General features: G+C 45.5%; 1 protein-coding gene across 2 annotated transcripts in view; it reads right to left on the minus strand.

The window, feature by feature from the left end:
• LOC144781884 (uncharacterized) overlaps nt 1-25,404 on the minus strand; it is a 698,016-nt gene that overhangs the window by 368,490 nt on the left and 304,122 nt on the right. For both annotated transcript variants that reach the window (XM_078660934.1, XM_078660935.1), the window contains exon 10: nt 4,497-4,563. In XM_078660934.1, the coding sequence (XP_078517060.1) occupies nt 4,497-4,563 (67 nt within the window). The remainder of the gene's footprint in view (nt 1-4,496; nt 4,564-25,404) is intronic.

The following is a 25,404-nucleotide window of genomic DNA, read 5'->3' on the forward strand; positions in this document are numbered from 1 at the left end:
CCAGGCAAGCTTCCAATGAGGTTCTGAACTCTAGTCCCATGCTATTTGGGAGCCCAAAAAATACCAATTTTGCTGTGTCACTCATGCCTCGATGGAGGCCAGAAGAACGCTTAACATTCTCATTGACTCATTAAAAATCTTCGAGGTTTTTGATGATACTGATGTTTTTATTGAGGCCTAGGAAAAGAAAGGTATCCAGATAATCGACAATGTTGTTCGAGTTCACAAAATACCTAATTTCCCATTCTAGGGAGGAGCAAACATTTCAAAATGTACTCTGAAGATAGGAAAACACACCGGCAATAACTGTACATCTTCTGAACAACCCACTAGTAGGCTAAATGTGAAGTAGGTCCAGTTCCCCAGAAGGCCCCCTTTTCCGATGTTAGTAATCTAAATATTGCTTGATCAAAAGAAGTGTATTTGACAGTGTTGGGGTGAAACCATCATCATTCACTGTGATACCCTCCAACCTTCACCCCACACAGCCAATGAGAACGATAAATAGTATATAAGCCTAAATGTACACATTCTTTCTTTGGTACTAGACCTAAAGAAGAACACATCATTCTCTGAATAGGAGACTGAGGAAAAGGGCCTGTATTCTGGTTGCAATCGTTTTGTTCACATCTTTCCTCTGAACGCTGATCAAAGATTGATGATTCTTTGGAGGATGGAACTTTGAACCTATCTCTGAAACCAACATATAGGGCATGGGTATTGCTGTTGTTAGTGCATCTATTGAGTAAGTGGTTCAACGCATAAATGCAGGTTGGGAAGAGGCCTTTCCTAAAACTGTGTGCACTTGCTTGCCATTTAGGGGGCTGCTTACCTCTGTGCCCTGGTATGCTACAAAATGCAGAATGTGGCTTCAATTTGCACTTGACTTAACCTTCTTAGTTCAGATCTTTTTCTGCTATTGGCTGTGGGCATCATTCTTGTTACAGAACTCATTTCCTGAGCAAAATGACTTTCCCATTTTGGGACTGTTTGGCCCAAACTTCATCTAGCCAAAGATTCACCTCTCTCTCTGGTATCAAGCTATCGCAGGCCTCCTAGCTTTCGTTAACTTAAACCTGGCAGCATCGTGTAACCACGCATTACCTGGTAAATACCTCTGGGCATCTGGGCACAATCAACGAGTGCTAAATAAGCAAGCAACTGTGTAGAAAGCACAGGATTGTTTTTAACAGTTTACTCGCCTGTAAAGCATGAAACCTATAATTTGATTAGTCAGTTCTTTGTACCCATATTTTCTCTGCTTTGATTTCACTTTAACAACTTTTTCTATCTGCATTAATCATTCAAGGTGTTGATATATTCCAGTTTCTGCACAGTTTCTTTTGTTGTACAAGATAAGTGCACAGCTTTGGGACATGATGAAGAGATGGGGTGCATTAAATTCAAAAAAGGATCTTCCCATACCGAAACTAACAGACGTATCCCTGATTACAAGTTGCGGCAGATATACAACTCTGCCTGCTGGATTGGAACTCTGGAGTTAACAGAGGCATCACCACATTCGGTCGGTCCACTCATTCATTCAATAAACTGTATTTGATCTATCTAGATAGACCATAAAAGTACAGGATAATTAAAAAACAGAAAACCTCAGTTAGCACCCGCTTTGCAGATCAGTCGACCCAAATTTCCCTGAGAATTGCCAATCGTCATTTAAAACGAACTTTAATGTGTACAGCAATAAATAAAGAAAGATATGATTAGTTAAAAACCACATAGTATACTTTGAACAGTTCAGTTCCTAGGCACCAGCCCGCTAGGTTATTAAAATAAAAAGCAGGCTATGGCATGGACCGAGACAATCAAAAATGGTCACCAATTTATTTTTTTAAGATACTAGCACGTAGAATAGTCGCAATTAGATCTGAGCTTGACTGTGGACCTCAAGAAACTAGGAATGCATAACACAAAATTGCTAGTAAGCATTTGTAAAAAAAAAAAAATTTTGTTCTAAACTGTCTAGTGGTCCAATCATAACTAGCGTTCCCTGAGGGACGATAGAGGAGGAAAATTGTATTATTTAGGAGCCATCTACCATCGTACTTGTTGCAGTTGCTGCCATACGAATTGGCGAAGTTTTTGTACTTGATACAATGACTCTGGAATTAGTGCCTAATAGCATCTCCCCACACTTGGATGGCTGGAGTAGCCACGCTGCCTTCCTCTAGTGAGACTACCAAACTTGGTTGTTGCACATGTGCCACCATGTGCTGCCTACCAATTCCTACAGTCCCCGAAGTGGCCTGTGTCAGCGGGCTGTGACACATCTGTGGTGACGCTACTCTGGTTTGCAGAGATGTGTACTCCCCCCTGTGTGGCATCTGAACTGCTGGCTCGTTATCCTTTGCAGTTTGAAAACAGCTCCCTGGGGAGTGGCACTTGATACTGTAAATACGCCATATTGTGCCAAGAGATTGTTGCACTATTAACGTGCATTCCTTGTTCCGTTGCTGGTAGAAACATGTTTGCTGCCCTCCGTTAGCAGTACCAGCCTACCTCCCTAGGACTAAGACTGGAACTATAATGCATGGAGGTGAAGGGGAATTGCATTCTCCTAGAAGCACAAGACCCCCTCATGGAGGCACACCCTTTGGTCGGCCACCAGCAGGTGTCTTTGAAGAACCTTTGGAGGCTTTCATGGGAATCTAGGAGGCTATGCTTTTACTTCACTGCTCTGTGGACGACACCTGGCCTGCAGAATGTGGTGACAGTCTCCTATCTGACAGATAGGCCTTTGGTTGAATGGGATGCGCCATCAAGGGTGCAGGCCCTGTGTACTGAATGGGCTGCATGGGTCTGCGTAACCCCTTGGTTGAATTACCTACTCAATGTCATAAGACTGTGCAGATTCTAACAGTTTCTTCACGAGTTGTGGTTGCTCTGCTAGTACCAAACCTCATGGCTTGCCGGCTACTGTTGAATCCCTTTCTACACTGCACCAGTAAGGGTGCAGTAGGGAAGTGTGCTTAGAAGACAAATATGTAAATAGAAAACAAATGCCTTTTCGTGACACAGTATCTAAATATAACATTTCTGTGGGTAAACGACCTTGGTCTTGTCGCTGGCCAACTAAAATACCCACATACCCACCCACCAACCTATACTCTGGTTCAGACAGAGCCTACAGAAGTTGCGGGAACAGGCATGAAAATAGGAACAGGGGTCTGCAGGATGTCAAAGGAAGTGCTGCATGCCTCCCCTTGACTGGGAACTCAAAGCAGCCCTGGCAATTTCGTCAGACCAGCCCCGGGGGAGGGGGGGGGGGCAGGAGGGGTGCAAGTGTGAAGCATTGCTGCTTTTGTTATCCCTGTATTTTGCAAGGATGTTCAATTCACCTCACCTCATCCTTCATGTCTACCCTTGAATTAATCATTTAAATCAAAGTTTAAGGCGGAATCTGGCGATATAGCTGAAAATATTGGTGTGATATAATGTTTGGGGCCTGCTGAATATTTGTTTGTTCGACTTAATGCGGACGTGACTGTTATTGGAGGTTAGGGGTTTGACCTTCCGAATCGTTGCATTGCCCATATTTTGGACTTTTGTGAAATCACTGGGAGTGATAGGTGTGGTTCTTATATCTCAACCCCTTTTTTATGTAGTATAACCAGAGATACAGAAATTATGCAGCGGGGAATGACCAAATTATCTAGCAGGGTTAAATAAATTATGTATCAAGAAAAAGCAGAATATGCAGCATAATGCAGCATAATTTGCGATAGTATTACTTAATTATTTTGTAATTTTTGCACGTTAACACTGTCCGGGGAAAGGATTTACCTCATCAGTACCAGAGTAACATCCAAATACAGTAATAAGCAGTTGAAAGGTGACTAGTCAACCTTTGAAAAGTGTCTTCCACTAAGTGCAACAAATGTTGCCACAATTTTGATGAATGCTGACCCTTTGAGCTAGATACACATTTTTTTGTTAAAAAATCTGTAGATTACGTAGAAGGTCATGGACTATGTGACAAATCGATGATTATGAGGAAAAAGCAACAGCCCTCAGAATCACTTTACTCCTGTGGCCCTCAGTATAACCAAGACCGACACAAAAAATGTTCAAGGCCTGTAAATTGGAGGAGAGAAGTGATGAGTGCCACAAACAATTGACATAAATTAAAAAGTGTAGTGGATGTAGGATAAAAATGTGGCGGATTTCCTGTGCACCTTCTTTAGATTACATAGAGGCCCGATGCACTCTAAACACAGTGGACAAAATAGTCATCACTTTTTGGCTGATGTCTCTCATTCACGAAACTCTACATACTGCCCCTAAACCTTAAACCTGGCATGAGGAGGGAAGATAAAGAGCAATTGCTTGAGTAAAGGAGAAAACAGACACTTTAAGGCATGAAGAAAGCTGGGGCACCACCAGGGGCTGTCAAATTCATAAATCATACTTTAGAAATATGCTCTTTTACTCTCACATGGTAAAAACTATTTTAGCCACCTAACATGCAGTGAACTTACTCTCAGAGTTGCCCATTTGAACTGGTTTTAGTCTTTCTTCCAGGGCGCACATTTCTTTTTCTAATACCTGAAATAAAAGGATAACAGTGACATTAAATATTAAACAGATGTTAGGAAACAAAACCTTAGAAATTCTGACAAAAGATAAACCATTCTACTATAAATGAAACTCAATGACTAACACTGGTCTCCTTAAAATAATTTAATTTACTTTATTAGGTGTGAGTTAATAGTGTTTGCACCATTCAGGGAAAATATTGAATAGAAGATACAGGAAGAGAATAGAGGGTTGATATGAAGAACTAGCAAGTGTAATTGTCTTTTTCACATGTTAATACATTTTTTAGACTTGCAGTGCTGTTTGTCCAGGGGGGACTTTGAAACACTAGTTTGCTGAAATAACTGTGCAATCCATGTTAATGCATGACTAATGAACAGTACCATGTCCTGGTTTTCAAAATAGGTCTGATTGTGGTATATCGCGCCTGCCTTTACAGTGATTTATTATTCCACAAAAGAAATTGACCACAAGTTTAAACAAGAATTGGCAAAGCTAATAGCCTTGCATTTGTGATAGCTATTGGCTTTTTTAATGTCTTTTATCCATGTTTTACACTAGTGCGGCTGCAATTTTAATGCTGTAATGTGGACAGTACGGACCTAGAGCTTTATTTATCTGTTTCCTTAATATGGACTTATTTTCTGCCTTCACAAAACCGAAACAAAAACGACAATAACACTTTGTCAGCACATGTAAAACAACAGACATTAAAATATACATTTACGCATCAATCTTTTTTAAATGGGGGCAGGAAATCTGAGCCAAAGGCTAAGGGTGCTGGGCAAAACAAAAATTGAGCAATAATAAATGATACTGCCATCTACAAATGGGTGCCAGGGCTCCAATATACTTGAAGCAATTAAAAGTTAGAAGGATCATGGCATGGCTGCAATGTCTGAAACTCAAATACATGAAAGGCGTTCAAGGAAAGGCAAGTAACAATGCAGGGGGTGCAAGTAAAAGGGGAAAATGCACATCTGAAAGTGGTGAGCAGTGGAAGGAGACTGGGTAAGGAAAACAGTACTGGGCCATGCTCTAGTGTAGGGACAAACACAGGAAGAGGAAGTGAAGCCGGCCCTCGCTAACCAAAGAGAAGCAAGGAAATCAGACTGATGATGAAGTCAACCAATGGTACGCAATGGACATGCTTTAAGCTCCATGTAAATAAACAAAACTCTTGCAAGCAACAGTGCGTGCACCGCCTGAGGCGAGACCTAAAGTAGAGGGTGTGGAGGGGGTGGGATGGGCAAACCGTCAAAGATATGAAGGTACCCATCAAACATGCAGACAGGCATAAAACAACCGACAGTGCCCTCAAAACATGTGGGGGCGATAGGGTGAAAGCAGGAGAGTGTTTAAGGAGAGATGGGGTAATGTGTCCTGCCTGAGTGTAAACAGCCTTTACAAGCAGGCTTTACCACACGGGACCTTTACCACAATTTTTATCACGCAGTTAGGTATTTGCACCTTAACCACCCGATAATGTACCACGCCAGTAACAATTTTTTATTAAAATAATGTGCGTTTTATGTTATTTTTTATAAAAGTGATTTTTGGCTTTAGGGATGGGTAGATGAAAAGGGAGATAAGGGTGATTTTAAGATCTAGGGGTGGGTACAAGTAAAGGGAGGTAAGGGTGATTTTAGTGTTTGGGGTGGGTAAATGTAAGGGGAGGTAGGGATGATTTTAGGGTTCAGGGATGGGTAGAGGAAAAGGGAGGTAATGTTAATTTTAGGGTTCAGGTGTGAGGAGAGGTAAAGCGAGGTAAGGGAGCTATTAGGGTTTGGGTAGTGGGTAGAGGTTAAAAGAGGTAAGGGTGATTTTAGGATCCAGCGAAAGGTTGAGGGTAAGGGTAATTTTAGGTTTTAGAGGTTGGGGAGGGAAGGGTGAAACATAAACCTTTTTAAAGCACAACATATTTGATGATGAATGAAACAGCCACTAAATTATAAAAGAGGTAAGCAAAAAATGAGTAAACGTGAGTCAGCCGCAAACGGTAATTAAGAAAAACGCATTCTGTATGGCCACAGTCCTAAATAAAAAGAGTAGCTTTAAAGCTTTGTCATCAATAAAAGCAACAGACAGCCAAAATATGTTTTGGGAATGGTCACATGCGACAACATTTCTTTATTCTAGTTCTTTGTGTTCAGCTCTTGGAAATACCTGGAAGCGCAAGGTTCAATTCTGATGGTGTCAAGTTGTCTTACAAGGAAAAGCAAAACAATAAGGGACACAATCAGTGTGCAAACAGCTTAGAGGGACACTAATCAAGAAATCAATCAGTACTTGGTCCATGCTCCAGGAAAAGAAAAGAAACACATCAAGACAAAGTGAAGGTGACATTCGTCCACCAACAAAAAGGAGGAAATAGGAGTGACAATGAAGCCAACCACTGCTAAGTAACGGGCGAGAAAAAAGCTCCTTTTTAGAGTTAAAAAAAAGATTGTCACAAACATCAGCGCATATGCAGTCTCAAGCGAGACCTAAAAAATAATAAGCAGGTGTACATATCTAATCATTGTAAAAAGCCGTAAAAGATTTTGTGTTGCTGCAGCAAATCTAGTTGTCAAAAGTATTTTATTTGTGTGGAAACACATGCTCAAAAGTAAGACTTCAAAAGTATGTTAAGCACAGAAAAAGAATTCAAAGGAAAACGTATAGCATTTCTTTTTCTGTTTTGAAATGACCAAAATATTTCACTTGCTTGTAAGTAACTATTTAGTTAGCTAGCTCTGTGTGGACTGGGGACCATATTTTTGGTCCTAGACTTTCATTGAAGAAATTGGTGGATTCCTGGAGTTGTAGACTTTGCCTTAACTAAGCAATATATTTCATGATAATGATTTTTAAAGGGAAAGTGTCATCACTGGATATACTGTGTTTGGTGTACATGGAGTAATAAGGCCGCTTATGTGCATCATGCACTAGCTTCAAATAAAGTATGTACTAACTTGTAGTGCTGCATATCTATGATTACAGCAAAAGGGCCAAGAACTAAACTGGCAATCTGCGAGCACTGCACGGCTATGACATATTCTTCCAAAGAGAGAAATTATTGAAGGGGCAAACGCAACTGAACTATTTATGTCACTCAGTAGAAGTCATTTCTCTAACTCGAGGACATGTATTGATGAGACAAGGACTACAGTCTTTCCTCTACCTCAAATTTGATATGTCAGTAAAAAGTCTGTTAATTGGAGATGAAACCTACGCCAATATATCTATCTGGTCACTCCGTTCCTCTATGTGTGCTGTGTATCTTTGTTTTTGGAGACCATAGGTGGTCCTGCCGTTTGCTTTCTGGGTGACAGCCTCGGAGTCTAGGTTTGTGGAAATAGTTGCCCGGCTGTCGCTTGTCTGCCCTAACATTTAGCTGCTAACAGCCTAATACTCCTAACTCCTCACCTTGTTCAATTCCTCACAATTAATAACTCGCGCCCACTTCCGCAAATTACTTTTCTCTTCAACTTCCTACATGCCACAGACACCCCAGTTACTAGCCACTTATTACAGTTGCGTTTTGCAAAATATATTTAATTTGCACGGCTAATTTTCCTCGTTTCCTCCCACGCTCACCTTTGCACTCTCAGGTCACATCTGGTGTTTTCAGATGGCATCGGAGAAACAAAGTTCTCTTCAAACACCAAACATAACTATCATATAAATTGTGTATTGCGTAATTAGTTAACATCATTGCAAAGAACTATTAACATTATTACAAATCTTTATAAAAGGACAGTTCGTAAAGTGAATTCTACTTCATTGAGACCACTAACATGACACGCTCCTTCGTTTACGTGTATTGGGGACTGCAGGTGGTAGGATCCAGCACCGGTTTCTGGTGAGCAGAACTTATTTGTCCGAATTTAACCCAGAGGAAGAGATCAGGTGTAAGGGTCCTCGTAATGCTTGTGTTTTTTAAGTCCTCAGTTGAGTAACCTATACTCAATGAAGCTTTATTAAGTATTGCAGGAAACATGTCTCGCATTGTAGATACTGCCATATGCCTTAATGCAAATATGTTTCAGATATCACATCACTTCCTAGAAAGCACCTTCATTGTCCGCATTCATTTTCAAATTCAAGTCTAAAATCTAGTAAGGTGAGACGATATTTGAGAAGCAGAAAATTTGATGTACTATTTTTCATAACTCAAACAAATATGGTGCGCTAATCCGCCTTCCTTTAAAGCTGAATTTACCTTGTCCAGGATTTTCTTTGTTAATAGTCCAGATCTGAGTAACTATATTGTTGTGAAAATAGTATAGCCATCTTGACCTTTGAATTTGTATCCTATTTACTGTGCTCTCTCTAGTGCAGTGTGTAAATACCACCACTAAACTACTTTATCTTTCTTCCACTAACCAACCACTCCGTGCATTAGCTAAATATTTTGGTTAACAGCCTTTCTTTTTATTTATTAGTAAAATTCATTAACCTTTACAGTCTCTCCGAAATATTTGCAAATTAGGCTTGAGACCCTATGCAGAGATATTAGTGAAAGCAGGGCTTAAGTGGGATGAAAAAACGGGGTGGGGGAGGGGAGGGGTCTCTCAAAGGGGTGTGGCTGATGTAATTGGGGCGTGGCTTAAAAAGTAAGCTAAAAATCTGTGCTGAGCATAGTGTGCCGCCAGACTGGTAGTATGCTGCTTCTGACATTGCATCCAGACATATAATATAAGTAAATTTACACCTACAACAAGCCTGGACTATTGGTTTTGCCAATGGTTGTTAGTTGCAAAAGATAAATAAGCAAAAATTATAGCTTTGTTGTATAGAATATTGAAAATGCTTCAGTTCTGAAATGATGAAACTGTGAAAGAACTATACCAAATCTCTTTGAAGTTACATCAAGGGCAGTGAAGGGTAGGACAGCTGCAGAGTTAACATTTATTTTTCAACCTGAGAGTGAGGGCAAAAACGGAGAGCCTGATAGGGACCCACCTCAGCACCTGTTTTTTTGCACTGGCAGGACTCAGCCAACTTAAAGCCCTGAGTGAAAGTGTGTCTGCTTTGGTCAGGAGTGCGAGTTGGCCAGTGTTTTCCGACACCCGCGTACACTCCTGTTTGTGCAGGGGTCACAGTATCAAATTGGGTGATGATTACTAGATGTAAAAAATATTACACCTTTTGTTACATTTCAGCAGATCAAACATGCCGAAATTTAACAGGGGATAGGGTATGGTATTTATTGTACTATGAGGATTTTAGGGCAGTGAGCACCAGAATCTGTATATTATTCCGTAGAAACTAGTAATAGGGGTAATTTGTCTCTCCTGATAAATAATGTATCCCAGGTATCGTTTATCTGCTGCGATAACAAGGACCTCGGAGTAACTCAGAACCGGAGTCTTTAAGTTAGGTAACATAATATTATGCAATACATCAGTCAGTGCTTGCATTCAGCTGTTAATATGGAACCTGCAGTACAATCTGTTCTCCATGGTTCCATGTCTGTCATGGTTGGCAGGTCTGGGAGTCATCTTTAAGAGGAAAAGCTAATTGTATCTGTTATTCTTTGCCTGAATCCTAGGCACCATCTCTGTGAAAATACAAAAATAATGTGCAGCAACCTTAGTTATCTGAATTCAGACCTGATAGATGTTTTCCAATATATTTGCAAAGTTTTTCAAATTGATTTGCAAGTTAGTGGCTGATCTCAAAGTATGTTTGCACTGCAATTGTGCATGGTCGGACAGGCCTTTTATTCCACTGGGCATTTTCCATGTGGGCTGAAGGTTTTGGAAGCGATTGTACGACTTAACAACTACTGCCTAAACCACGACTTCTGGAACAACGAAGGATAAACCACGACCATTACTTAACCACCATATTTTAAACCACTACTCCCTAAACCACGAAAAAATAAGATTTAATGACACTTTTTCAATGTATGCATTTTTTTCTAAAATACTAGTTAATATCTGTTTACAAAAACGAGCACACTGATCATATTCTGTTCGTGATTCGAAAGCATTTACGATTGTTAAAATCAAAGCAACACTGCCATCTCCTGACATAAACCGGTAATTTAAATGTAAACAACCTTAGCTGTATTTGAAACTTAACTATTCCAAATGTATTCATCACGTTATATTTCTAACTATATATATATTTTTAATCGTATTTGTGGGGGGAGTCCCCCCACACCCCCATCTACCCATTTATACATTTTCCTAAATTATCCTACGTGCAACTCCTGTGTTCTAAAAGCCGTGGTTCCATCCTTTATTGTTCTGTCGTTCCTGGATGTTACCTTCGTGGTTCAGCCCCCTTTGTTGTTCACTCTTCATTGTTCCGGTAAGTCGTTGTTCAAACATCGTGGTTAAGGATGTTTCCCCTTGGGAAGCAGGTCCTTGTGGCTCTTTCACGTTTCCCAACTCCTCAAGGTTAATTGCAGCAAGCGGCGGAGGCTTTAAGAGAGAGAGAGAGAGAGAGAGAGAGAGAGAGGAAGGAAGTAAGGCGTAAGGTCCGGAGAAAGCAATCAGAGAGTTAGAGGAGATAAGAAGAGAGGAGGAGAGAGAGAATGGATGGATGGAGAGAATGAATGGATGGATGCAAGTAGAAAAGGGGAGATTGTCTGGCTTGAACATTTTTACCGGGGCTGCTTTTTGGTTCCCCAGCATGGGCATCATTGAGGGTTCACCAGGGGTCACAGCTGAGACCCCTAGCTTGCCCCGTGCGACCTCTGGTAATGCCATTTCGACCCCTGGTCTAGGGGTGGCCAAATCAGTGCCAATAACACGGGGATCTGCATTCCTTTTTGTCTGCCTGTTTTTCATTATGCTTTAGTGAATAATGGTATATTACTATTAGTGTCTTAAAAATGGAGCACACTTAGGAGCTATGGTGTCTGCTTTTGTAAGTTTTAAATGTATGTTTTATGCATGCCTGCGTATGAGTGTGTTTAAGTGAGAGAGTGTGTATGTGTAAGAAAATGTTTCTGTATGGGAAAGCATGTGTTTGTGTTAATGAGAGTCAAGTGAAGGTAGTGAGATTGTGTGAGACTGAGGCCCAGATTTACTATTCTTTGACAAAAGGCAACGCTGCATCAAAGTTGCTGCAAAGCCTTACATCAGATGGTGAGACAAAAAATGTGCCACATCTAATAAGATATGGTGCATTTATCTCTCCCCATGCGCTGGCACACTTTTTGCAGCCACATGCCAACGGATATACCCATGTGCCAGAGTGAAAAAAGTGTGCATTTTCTGAAGCATAACTTTTGTACTGGAAGGAGTCTCTTCCAGTACAACAACTATGCTTTAAGGCTTTTCACACTTTGTACCAGTGGTGGTGCGTCCATTGGGAGCGGTGGGACATTGCCCCACCGACTACCGTCACATAATTGCCACTAACTTTCTTAAGTTTAGTTAAAAAAGTAAAAAACAAAGTCTCGTCGTTGTGATTCAATCACCAGAATGAGACTTTGTTTTTTATTTGAATTGGTATACGCAGCAACGCTTACCCTCGGGCCGCTTCAGGGACACTCCCAACTGCAGGCGGACGCGGACGGCGCTGAAGGGGGTGGGGCTGGGGTAGCTCTGCTTGAGTGACAGACTCAGCACAGCAGTAGTACGCATGTCCGTTTTTGGGCTGGTCATTTTATGGACAAGCCCGGACATGAGCACACTACTACTTTCCCGCAGAGCAACTGGCGAGGGAGGGACAGGATGCTTTGCTGCATACAGGGCAGTGATTAACCCTGCTCCTAGCAAATCCTGGCACTGCAAGCAGCACCAGGATTGGCTGAGACACCGCGCTGCCTGAGACTCAGGGCAGGCATACCACAGATTGGGTGCCGTGCCTGGGTGGTGGCACTGCCGCAGCCACACTTGTATGGCCAATCACTGTGGCTATTTGTGAAGCCATGCAGTAGTTATTAGCCATTTTTTTCCTGCTATGTCACAGCGCAGCAGTCACGTCACTGTGCTGCCACACAACACAGACGACAGAGTCGACCTCATGCTGGTGTCTTGACTACTGCTCGTGGTGGGTGGCTCGTATCGCGATTCGTATAGTAGCACTTTAGAAGGTACGAATATTAACCCTTGCTTTAAAATTGAATATCTTCCAATCTTTTTTCGCTGCCCCCTCTTTTGCTCGTCCCAAATGGAAGGTAGGCGCTTGGTTATCCAGGCAGCCAAAAATCCGGTAGGCCTCTGACGATGAGCACAGTGTGAGTTACAAGCGGAACATTGTGTGGGTGATAATAAGCACTGTGTGAGTTACAAGCAACATTATGTGGGTGACAATGAACATAATTAGCTGATGGTGGGACTGGGAGATGTGTATACAAGTAGTAATATGATGCTAATAGTGCCTTTCATGATAAGGAATGGGCCACAGCCCTCGCAGTGCCTTGTCTAATGTCTCATAAAACAAAATTTAAATTGATCCAGTACTTGGCACACCACAAGGCTTACCTTTCACCTACGACCTTTAATAAATGCTTCGCCCGCACTGAGCTTTCTGTCCATGTTGCCTCGACCTGGTGGCTGATGTCACTCATATGCTTTGCGCCTGTCCACTCCCCTCACCATTGTGGCCATATGTTGCACATTTTCGGTCAACTATCACAGCAAAGTGGGAGAAACATCTCAGGCGCGTGGCAAGCGTGGGGACCAAAGATGCCTAGCCTTCCAATCCTTTCAGTAGACATGAGTCTAAGCTACCACGCCACCGCAGTGCGTGAGCCTCATTCCCAGGTGTAACACGCTCATAAACACTTGCTATGATTGTTCCAGATTACTTGATGATTGGCTCACGATAACATCTTGAGTACTGCAATTATCAAGTAATCTAGAACATTCTTGGCAAGTGGTTATGAGCCCCCTTTCAAGAGTGAGTGTGGGGTTATTTTATTCTGAGAGGGTTTCTACTGAGAATTAAGGCACAGCTACTCTGATTCCTGCACTTTTTACCTGTGATGTGTAACAGATGCAGCAGCCGCATGTATGGCATTACACTGAAGCATTTACAGTGTGAATGTACGGGGCGACTGACTGTACTCACTGAAGTTTTCTTAAACAGAAAGCGGCTCGTCTTCCTTTAAGGAACTATGGCTGCTTTTAAAACAAGCATTGAAAATGCAATAGGTCTCGCAATAGAAGAGTTTCACATTTTTCGTTTTGCAAATGGCTGAGTGGCGTTGCGTGGCTGAGTGGCGTTGCGTGGCTGAGTGGCGTTGCGTGGCTGAGTGGCGTTGCGTGGCTGAGTGGCGTTGCGTGGCTGAGTGGCGTTGCGTGGCTGAGTGGCGTTGCGTGGGTGAGTGGCGTTGCGTGGGTGAGTGGCGTTGCGTGGGTGAGTGGCGTTGCGTGGGTGAGTGGCGTTGCGTGGGTGAGTGGCGTTGCGTGGGTGAGTGGCGTTGCGTGGGTGAGTGGCGTGGCGTTGCATGTGTGGCGTTGCGTGGGTGAGTGGTGTGGCGTTGCATGTGTGGCGTTGCGTGGCTGAGTGGCGTGGCGTTGCATGTGTGGCGTTGCGTGGCTGAGTGGCGTTGCGTGGCTGAGTGGCGTTGCGTGGCTGAGTGGCGTTGCGTGGCTGAGTGGCGTTGCGTGGCTGAGTGGCGTTGCGTGGCTGAGTGGCGTTGCGTGGCTGAGTGGCGTTGCGTGGCTGAGTGGCGTTGCGTGGCTGAGTGGCGTTGCGTGGCTGAGTGGCGTTGCGTGGCTGAGTGGCGTTGCGTGGCTGAGTGGCGTTGCGTGGCTGAGTGGCGTTGCGTGGCTGAGTGGCGTTGCGTGGCTGAGTGGCGTTGCGTGGCTGAGTGGCGTTGCGTGGCTGAGTGGCGTTGCGTGGCTGAGTGGCGTTGCGTGGCTGAGTGGCGTTGCGTGGGTGAGTGGCGTTGCGTGGGTGAGTGGCGTTGCGTGGGTGAGTGGCGTTGCGTGGGTGAGTGGCGTTGCGTGGGTGAGTGGCGTTGCGTGGGTGAGTGGCGTTGCGTGGGTGAGTGGCGTTGCGTGGGTGAGTGGCGTTGCGTGGGTGAGTGGCGTTGCGTGGGTGAGTGGCGTTGCGTGGGTGAGTGGCGTTGCGTGGGTGAGTGGCGTTGCGTGTGTGAGTGGCGTTGCGTGTGTGAGTGGCGTTGCGTGTGTGAGTGGCGTTGCATGTGTGTGTGGCGTTGCATGTGTGTGTGGCGTTGCGTGTGTGTGGCGTTGCGTGTGTGTGTGGCGTTGCGTGTGTGTGTGGCGTTGCGTGTGTGTGTGGCGTTGCGTGTGTGTGTGGCGTTGCGTGTGTGTGTGGCGTTGCGTGTGTGTGTGGCGTTGCGTGTGTGAGTGGCGTTGCGTGTGTGAGTGGCGTTGCGTGGCTGAGTGGCGTTGCGTGGCTGAGTGGCGTTGCGTGGCTGAGTGGCGTTGCGTGGCTGAGTGGCGTTGCGTGGCTGAGTGGCGTTGCGTGGCTGAGTGGCGTTGCGTGGCTGAGTGGCGTTGCGTGGCTGAGTGGCGTTGCGTGGCTGAGTGGCGTTGCGTGGCTGAGTGGCGTTGCGTGGGTGAGTGGCGTTGCGTGGGTGAGTGGCGTTGCGTGGGTGAGTGGCGTTGCGTGGGTGAGTGGCGTTGCGTGGGTGAGTGGCGTTGCGTGGGTGAGTGGCGTTGCGTGGGTGAGTGGCGTTGCGTGGGTGAGTGGCGTTGCGTGGTTGAGTGGCGTTGCGTGGGTGAGTGGCGTTGCGTGGTTGAGTGGCGTTGCATGTGTGAGTGGCGTTGCATGTGTGAGTGGCGTTGCATGTGTGAGTGGCGTTGCATGTGTGAGTGGCGTTGCATGTGTGAGTGGCGTTGCGTGTGTGTGTGGCGTTGCGTGTGTGTGTGGCGTTGCGTGTGTGTGTGGCGTTGCGTGTGTGTGTGGCGTTGCGTGTGTGTGTGGCGTTGCGTGTGTGTGTGGCGTTGCGTGTGTGTGTGGCGTTGCGTGTGTGTGTGTGGCGTTGCGTGTGTGTGTGGCGTTGCGTGTGTGTGTGGCGTTGCGTGTGTGTGTGGCGTTGCGTGTGTGTGTGGCGTTGCGTGTGTGAGTGGCGTTGCGTGTGTGAGTGGCGTTGCGTGGGTGAGTGGCGTTGCGTGGGTGAGTGGCGTGGCGTTGCATGTGTGGCGTTGCGTGGGTGAGTGGCGTGGCGTTGCATGTGTGGCGTTGCGTGGCTGAGTGGCGTGGCGTTGCATGTGTGGCGTTGCGTGGCTGAGTGGCGTTGCGTGGCTGAGTGGCGTTGCGTGGCTGAGTGGCGTTGCGTGGCTGAGTGGCGTTGCGTGGCTGAGTGGCGTTGCGTGGCTGAGTGGCGTTGCGTGGCTGAGTGGCGTTGCGTGGCTGAGTGGCGTTGCGTGGCTGAGTGGCGTTGCGTGGCTGAGTGGCGTTGCGTGGCTGAGTGGCGTTGTGTGGCTGAGTGGCGTTGCGTGGCTGAGTGGCGTTGCGTGGCTGAGTGGCGTTGCGTGGCTGAGTGGCGTTGCGTGGCTGAGTGGCGTTGCGTGGCTGAGTGGCGTTGCGTGGCTGAGTGGCGTTGCGTGGCTGAGTGGCGTTGCGTGGCTGAGTGGCGTTGCGTGGCTGAGTGGCGTTGCGTGGCTGAGTGGCGTTGCGTGGCTGAGTGGCGTTGCGTGGCTGAGTGGCGTTGCGTGGCTGAGTGGCGTTGCGTGGCTGAGTGGCGTTGCGTGGCTGAGTGGCGTTGCGTGGGTGAGTGGCGTTGCGTGGGTGAGTGGCGTTGCGTGGGTGAGTGGCGTTGCGTGGGTGAGTGGCGTTGCGTGGGTGAGTGGCGTTGCGTGGGTGAGTGGCGTTGCGTGGGTGAGTGGCGTTGCGTGTGTGAGTGGCGTTGCGTGTGTGAGTGGCGTTGCGTGTGTGAGTGGCGTTGCGTGTGTGAGTGGCGTTGCATGTGTGTGTGGCGTTGCATGTGTGTGTGGCGTTGCGTGTGTGTGGCCTTGCGTGTGTGTGTGGCATTGCGTGTGTGTGTGGCGTTGCGTGTGTGTGTGGCGTTGCGTGTGTGTGTGGCGTTGCGTGTGTGTGTGGCGTTGCGTGTGTGAGTGGCGTTGCGTGTGTGAGTGGCGTTGCGTGTGTGAGTGGCGTTGTGTGGCTGAGTGGCGTTGCGTGGCTGAGTGGCGTTGCGTGGCTGAGTGGCGTTGCGTGGCTGAGTGGCGTTGCGTGGCTGAGTGGCGTTGCGTGGCTGAGTGGCGTTGCGTGGCTGAGTGGCGTTGCGTGGCTGAGTGGCGTTGCGTGGCTGAGTGGCGTTGCGTGGCTGAGTGGCGTTGCGTGTGTGAGTGGCGTTGCGTGGGTGAGTGGCGTTGCGTGGGTGAGTGGCGTTGCGTGGGTGAGTGGCGTTGCGTGGGTGAGTGGCGTTGCGTGGGTGAGTGGCGTTGCGTGGGTGAGTGGCGTTGCGTGGGTGAGTGGCGTTGCGTGGGTGAGTGGCGTTGCGTGGTTGAGTGGCGTTGCGTGGGTGAGTGGCGTTGCGTGGTTGAGTGGCGTTGCATGTGTGAGTGGCGTTGCATGTGTGAGTGGCGTTGCATGTGTGAGTGGCGTTGCATGTGTGAGTGGCGTTGCGTGTGTGTGTGGCGTTGCGTGTGTGTGTGGCGTTGCGTGTGTGTGTGGCGTTGCGTGTGTGTGTGGCGTTGCGTGTGTGTGTGGCGTTGCGTGTGTGTGTGGCGTTGCGTGTGTGTGTGGCGTTGCGTGTGTGTGTGTGGCGTTGCGTGTGTGTGTGGCGTTGCGTGTGTGTGTGGCGTTGCGTGTGTGTGTGGCGTTGCGTGTGTGTGTGGCGTTGCGTGTGTGAGTGGCGTTGCGTGTGTGAGTGGCGTTGCGTGTGTGAGTGGCGTTGCGTGGGTGAGTGGCGTTGCGTGGGTGAGTGGCGTTGCGTGGGTGAGTGGCGTTGCGTGGGTGAGTGGCGTTGCGTGGGTGAGTGGCGTTGCGTGGGTGAGTGGCGTTGCGTGGGTGAGTGAATGGTTAGCTGTTGCTTATGCGACGTATAGCACTTAATACTAAAGTAGGCAGACCTTCTTAGCCTTTGTGAGAATAATAGCAAAATAAAAATAAAAACCAGATCAAGTCAAGGACGCAAACGGCACCATGCTATTGTTTATTTACTCAGATGATTTGCATAAAAATGTAACTTGTGAGCACGTTTCTCTAACTCTCCAATAATCCCATTACAACACTTTGTACAAATGAGATTGGGACTCATCCTTCCGAAGTCGAGAAAAATGTGCAACGCTGTGTTGTAGTTAATTTTTTTAATTAACAAAATGCAAATAATGTGGAGAGATTTCAAGTGATTCAGGAATGGGCGCCCTTGTAAAGAGAAAGTATGGCCGGCCTGGGCAGTGATAGGGGAGGAGGGAGGAGAAATGCGAGTCACGGCAGCAGCAGCCTTTGATGTGCCTGCCGGCCGGCCGTGAATAATTAGGGGGTGAGAAATGCGCTCGGAGGGCTGCCTTTGATGTGGTAATGCGAGGCAGGCAGGCAGGCGGCTGGTGGCATTGTGCACGCGCTTTTTAGGGCTTGCGCAAGCGCAATGACCTAAAAAGCACATGCACTTGAAGGAATCGCCAGTGGAATCGCCAGTGGTGGATAAACACTGGATAAGCCCCTATAGAGCTTCGCCAGCTATGCGCTGAAGCGCATCAGCAGGCGAGCCCTAAAAAGGTTTACTTTTTGAATTGTAGCACAAAAAATTTGTATATTTACTAACTGAAAGGAGAGAGGAAACAGGGAAACACCTCAAATGCTTCAGAGTACTGAAGGCAATGCAACAAAGTCAGTTTTCCATACCTGAAACAATGAAACAGGTTAGTTAATCACTGCTCAGCAAATTGGCCATTTTAGGAGCCTAAAGTTCTCAGGCCAGACGTATTTCTGCACAAAAACCTGGGGTGCTGTTTGTCCCTAGCCTGCCCAGCCAAAGGTGGTATAATCCATCACATCCCCTCACTACCCAGTGGCACTACCTGATTTTGTCACTGTGAAGACAGATTGTGGAGTTTACCCCCTGTCTGCCTTCTTATAGCGGGATGGGTGCAGGGGAGGTTGACCCTCGTCCTTGCCAAAAACACCTGTACATGCTTGTTTGATAATGGGGCACTTTTTCCCACATTGTGGGCAGTGGGTTTAACATTGTCTGATGCCTACATTGTATTTATTCTGATCATCCCGCTTCTAAATGTAGATTTCAGTGAAAGCTCACCTACAGATGTACTTTATTTCCAAGTTGACTGTGTTTCGTGCCAGGATGAAAAAGAAGAATCCCTTTTTACTGCTGAAGGTTATCTGAGCTATGTCTTCACAGCTTTTTGTGTCAGAATTGGGTTTAAAGTCATTAATTCAGTATGAACTTAGGAAAGAATATGATGTCATTTCCCTTCCATATGTTCCATTAAGCATGATATAGTGTTTTGTTATAAAGTGATGTAGTCGACAGAGATGAGTGAGACAGAGGACCTGCCCGGTGTTTAACATGAAATACAGCTTATGCAAAAACACTAACACCTTCATTAGGGAGTGGGAACATTTTAACATTAACCCTGTTTAAAATTATCGCTGCATGATAGATAATGTTTTCGTTTTTAGATTAGGAATGTAGGAGGAATGGCATGATAGCTAGGTGGACAGTCAGTGTGCTATAAAAAAACAAAACAGGAGAAAAAAAACAGACGCCCTTGCTGACGAATGGTAGCTTGCCCGAATGTGGTGAATCACTCCAGAGGATTGGCCTGTGCATGGGTGCTGTTGCTGGGCTGATGATGAACACCTGATTGCGGGGGCAATAGAAAGATGTGGCAGTGGGTAAGGCCGTCCCGGGGCGAGTGAGGCATCAGTTCCTGACATATGTCTTGAGGATATTGTTTTAAATGGTCAGTGTCCTATCTCTGGGTGATATGCTTTAAGCACAAATGTCTCTCCTTAATAATGTCTATCAGAAGACATTGCTGTTCCTGTAAGGTGCTAATTGAATTAATTGGTTGTGGTAATGAGCAGATGAGCAGCACAAAAAGCTAAAAGCTAGATGAGATAGGCCAATTAACGGAAGAGCTCAGCATAATTATAACATTTGAAATACATGCAGCTCTGTCCGTGCCCGGTCACCTTCTCACAAAACATGTCTTGCAACTTACAACCTGCTGTGTGAGCGCAGGGAAGTACTCAGCTCAGAAGCACTTCCTCAACTTAAGTTATTGGCTGGAAGCAACCTGGGGCTTTAGCAAGCGGCCTGAGGAGAGACAATACAAATGTTGCTGATGGTTAATGTTTTTCCTAGAGAGAGATCATAATTCTATCTAGTGGAAGTTTTGACTCAAGGAAAGGTAGCACAGAAGTTTGATATGCCTGCTGCAAAGAACATGTACCTGATGCAGATCACAAAATGCACATGATGTAAATAGGTCAGTGAGTCACTGCTTTTGTCAGAGAGATCATTTTGTTACTTGCAGTTTGTAAGTTAAAATCCTAACATACAACAGTGAGCTATTAACTATTATCTAAGAGCTGCATGCAAACTGCAAGGTAAAAATTGGAGCGTTATGTCCCCCCCCCCCCCCCCCCCAAGTCTTTGTTTGATTACCTTAATGTTTCAAAAATAAAGTGTTATATTTTTATTTTCAGCGCCTGGTAAAGCCTGACAACCTGAACCATTACCTAATTTTTGGGAAATTTTTGGACGAAGAACAAGAGGCCCCAACCTCCTTTGCTGCTCTTTCACCCCAGCTACGACCAGCAAACACCAGTGTTAAAGGTAAGGAAACAAATGCTATTTTTTTTTTAGATTGAAGTTAGGGCTATGTATGTGGTCACTCTACATGGTGGTTGGGGTGGGTGCACATTCTGAACATTGTACCAGTGGATGGAATTTACTAATAGTCTTAGCCCTGTGCTTTGGGCAATAATGGTTGTTAAAGGCACTATCTATTCCTTGCCTTGTTCAAGGTCCTCAAGCAGGGTCTGTTTCAGTGCCTTCCGCAACCACTATGGCACACAGGGGCAGCAGGCCGTAAGGTTGTATTTTTAGCAGTCATGCTGTCCAAAGGGGAGCTGTTGGAGATATATTGCGATAATGCACAAGATATATGTATTTATATTGAAATTTGATATTATTGCACCAAACCTTATACGTTGTACTTTGACTATTGACAGGTTTCTTTAATATTGGTAAGTACAGCATTGGCATGATGAATACAGTAGAACAACTAATTACACGGTCATTCCATGCATGGTCACTAGAAGAGAAACTACATATGAAGAGATTGGGACCCAATCGGCCTGACCTACAACTAGTACAAGTCACCCAGGAGAGAGGACTGGGTAACTTACAAAAGTACATTCTCAAACAACTGGAACACAAAAGCGGATTGGCTTACAGGGTGCCTGTCAAGAAACAAACTGTTCTGCTTCCCCTGCTTGCTGTTTAATGGTGAATTTTCTTGGACAAGAGAACAAGAGAAGGAGTGATAGACTTGAAGCATTTGTCAAGACTGGGAATGTTGGGAGACACACCAATTGAGCAGCACATAAACAAAGCATACCGCCAAACAATACAGAAACACAATGAAGCAGTTGATAGGAATAGACACATACTTTCAAAAATAATTAACTGCATTTGTTTCTGTTGTGCTTTCAAACTGGCATTGCGAGGCTATGATGAAACAGAAGGTTCCCCAAATCCTGGAATATTCAGAGGCCTTGTGGATTTAATAGAAAGCCTAGACAAGGAAATGGAAGCACATTTAGCAAGTGCTACAGTCTCTAAGGGCACCTCTAAAACTATACAAAATGAACTCCTTGAGTGTATGCTAGAAATGCTAGGAATTATGAGGCGCCATATTGTCCAAGAGTTGCAAAACACAGACTTTGTAGCTATTCAGGCTGATGACACCACTGATGTGGCCACACAAACACAGTCCATATTAGTCTTTCGGTACCTGGACAATGACAATAATTTTGTGGAGAGGTTCTATGGTTTCACACATTTAAGAGACTCTAGTGCAGAAGCCATTACTGCAGCTATACTGGGTCAACTGAGCTTAATTTTTCCAGAAGTGGCTCCAAAAAAAAACTTCTCGCACAAAGCTATGATGGTGAGTCTGTAATGAGTGGAAGCCTTGGTGGAGTACAGAAACAAATTAGAGATGTGTACCCTAATGCTCATTATGTGCACTGTTACGCCCACCAACTTAATCTTATTATGCAGCAGGCAGTAGCAAAGATCTCAGAGATAAAAAATGTATTTCGGGATGTAGGAGGCATTGCAGCATTCTTCAAACGTTCCCCAAAAAGAACAGAAGCACTTCAGGAGATTGTGGACAAAAGGGTTCCAAGGGGATCCTCAACTCGTTGGAACTTTAACATACATACAGTCCAACAAATATATCAATATAGGGAGGACCCTGTGAAATGTTTTGAAGCCATTGAAGCCAATGAAACCTTTGATTTCAAAACTCACAGTTAAGCCTGTGGCTTTTTTCTAGAACACTAAAAGACAGAGAGTTTCAGTTCTCTCTGTTTTTATTTCATGAGATAATGTTATCTGTCGACACTTTATACAATCAGTTACAAGCACGAGTGATAGATACTGTCTCTGTGAAAAGATATACCGCTAGCTTTGTCGAAAGCATAAGCAAAGTGAGAGATGAGGTTGACAATTTAGACAGCAAACTGCCAGAGGCTTCTACTTTTGCAAACCACAGGAAAAACATCACCAGTCCAAACTGCAAAGGAGATATGTGACATTGTAATTGTGCATGCACAAGAACGTTTTGCTTTCACAAAACATTTGGTGAGTGCCGCATTAACCAAGAGGACCTGAAAACTGAGTTGACTGTACTGTACGCAATGCCTGTGTACCGGAAGGCCAAAGATGCCAGGTCTTTGCAGGCTTTAATTCATAAACTTAATATGGAAAAGTCACTTACAGAGACAGTGGCTTTACTAAAAATTATCATTACCACTCCTATGACAACAGCAGAGTCAGAACAATGTTTTTCCATCTTACAGAGAATTAAGACATTCCTGAGGAACACCATGCTTGAGGAAAGACTAAATGCTTTGGCAATGCTCTCTATAGAGAGTAAGCTAGTTAAAAATATCCCAGACTTTAACGTTCAAGTTATTGAAAAGTTTGCTGCTCTTAAAGACAGACGTGCTGATTTTAGATACTAAAAGTAAACAATAGTTTGCTACCTGTTTAGTTGTTTGGTAAATAAACAACATCTGTGAGATACTCAGAAATGCATTATATCTCAAAGTTTGTTATGAAGCTCTGTGGTTATACTGAATAAGCAGCTACCTATGTTATATGACATCTCTTTTTTTATGTAATAACTGCACTTTCACAATTGCTTTATTAACCTTCATGCTTTCTCAAATTTGCTTGAAAATGCACCATTTTTCCACTCTTTTTTCAAAAGTTTCTTGGGGGAGAACGCCCCTGAACCCCCTTTAGGTTGTTCGGGCTCGCTCGCTAAGGTGCAGTAGGACAATCATTTTACGTCTCACCACTTTCAAATGTCACCATCCGCCACTGCTTTGTATGTGTGCTGTTCAATGCAGCAAACAAGCAAAGTTCGAAAAATAAGAAGAAATGAAATTATTCTTCTCATTACACCTGCCTCGAGAAGGCATTCGATTTTGGCGCAAATTCCTGCTATCAATGTTTCTAGATAGGGATGTGTGTCAAAACCCAAGAGTGGTTACTTAGGAACACCCATTCACCATCCACGGAATGCCCTCTTGATACAAAATAATGTAAAGCCGCACATAGCGCAACTTTGCATTACTTTGTAATACTATTCAACAGCAGTACAAAAGGGGGTGGTGATGAACGGAGCATCTGAACCAATCAAACACTCACACCCAGGCAACAGATCTGGGTTTGATCCTTCACCGTTCTTTAACCCACTCTGCCACCCCAGTTCAGACATGGCCATAAGCAAATCAGTCTGACCCTGTGCCTCATGGGAACAAACCAGCCCGTACTGCCAAGCCATGCCTTCCCTGGACCGGAAACAAGCTTCCTAGGACCGGTTTCGGGCATTTCAGCCGTCTTCAGCCAGGCTTGCTAGAATCCAGTGGTAAAGTGAGCAAGGGACTCACGTCTGAGCATACCCTGCCAACGTATGGCGAACAAAGCGGTACAAAAGGGGGTGGTGATGGACGGAGCATCTGAACCAATCAAACACTCACACCCAGTCAACAGATCTGGGTTTGATCAATCACCGTTCTTTAGTCCACTCTGCCACCCCAGTTCAGACATGGCCATATGCAAATCAGTATGACCTTGTGCCTCATGGGAACAGTCCAGCCCGAACTGCCAAGCCATGGCTTCCCTTGACCGGAAACAAGCTTCCTAGGGCCGGTTTCTGGCATTTCAGCCATGTTCAACCAGGCTTGTTTGAATCCAGTGGCACAGTGAGCAAGGGACTCACGTCTGAGCATACCCTGCCAACTTATGGCAAACAAAGCGGTACAAAAGGGGGTGGTGATGGACGGAGCATCTGAACCAATCAAACACTCACACCCAGTCAACAGATCTGGGTTTGATCCATCACCGTTCTTTAGCCCACTCTGCCACCCCATGCCTTCCCTGGACCGGAAACAAGCTTCCTAGGACCGGTTCCTGGCATTTCAGCCGATCTCTGTACTGGGGTGAATGTATGACATTGTTCTGCATTCTGTCCATCAATTGTTGTTTTTGCATTTGTCACCCGAGTGGGACGGGTATGCTCAGACGTGAGTCCCGTGCTCTCCACAACACTGGAGTCAAGCTATCCTGGCTGAAGACGGCTGATAGCCAGAAACCGGTCCTAGGATGCTTGATTCCGGTCCAGGGAAGACATGGCTTGTCAGTTCGGGCTGGACTGTTCCCATGAGGCACAGGGTCAAGGCTGATTTGCATATGGCCATGTCTGAACTGGGGTGGTGTGGAGTGCAAAAAAACGATGGATTTAGGCCCAGATCTCTGTACTGGGGTGAATGTATGACATTGTTGTGCATTCTGTCCATCAATTGTTGTTTTTGCATTTGTCACTCCGAGTGGGACGGGTATGCTCAGACGTGAGTCCCGTGCTCTCCACACCACTGGAGTCAAGCTATCCTGGCTGAAGATGGCTGATAGCCAGAAACCGGTCCTAGGATGCTTGATTCCGGTCCAGGGAAGACATGACTTGGCAGTTCGGGCTGGACTGTTCCCATGAGGCACAGGGTCAAGGCTGATTTGCATATGACCATGTCTGAACTGGGGTGGCGTGGAGTGCAACAAAACGATGGATTTAGGCTCAGATCTCTGTACTGGGGTGAATGTATGACACTGTTCTGTATTCTGTCACTCAATTGTTGTTTTTGCACTATTCAACAGCAACCTTGTTTTACTTTGTGATACTATCCAACACAAACTCTCGGTTGTTTTAATCTTCAGGTCACGTGACATGCTCTCTGGAAAAAAATCATGGTCAGGGATCATGTGATGCAATTAAGGCCAAATGGTAGGTGATGTCACTTCTGCTAAGCCTGGCATTTTGGTGAATTGACATCCATGTTCCGCAGCCTGGCCCCCCAATTGTGGCACCACTCTTTGCAGCTATTTTAGAACCTTTTGTCTTGTCCTAGTTGCTGAATGGGAGAGGAGTTGGCCTAACGGCTAAGGCGGTCAACCTTAAATCTGAGGAACTGAGTTCGAGCCTCTGCAAGGACACGCAACATCCTGTGATTCTGGGCAAATCACTTAATCTCCCTGTGCCTAACAAAAATGAATATGTCTTCATGTAACGCAAATGGTGCTCGGGTAAAGCGCTCTGATACCCGATACCTTCAGGTCATGTTTGCGCTATATAAAACTCCGTAAAAAAATGTCTGTTTTAAAAAATGGCACATCTGTGTCAGTGCATCTAGGCTCCCCAGCAGAGTGTATGTGTCTGTTTGTTT

The sequence above is a fragment of the Lissotriton helveticus genome, chromosome 9, assembly GCF_964261635.1.
Source record: "Lissotriton helveticus chromosome 9, aLisHel1.1, whole genome shotgun sequence".
NCBI classification, from domain to species: Eukaryota; Metazoa; Chordata; class Amphibia; order Caudata; family Salamandridae; genus Lissotriton; species Lissotriton helveticus.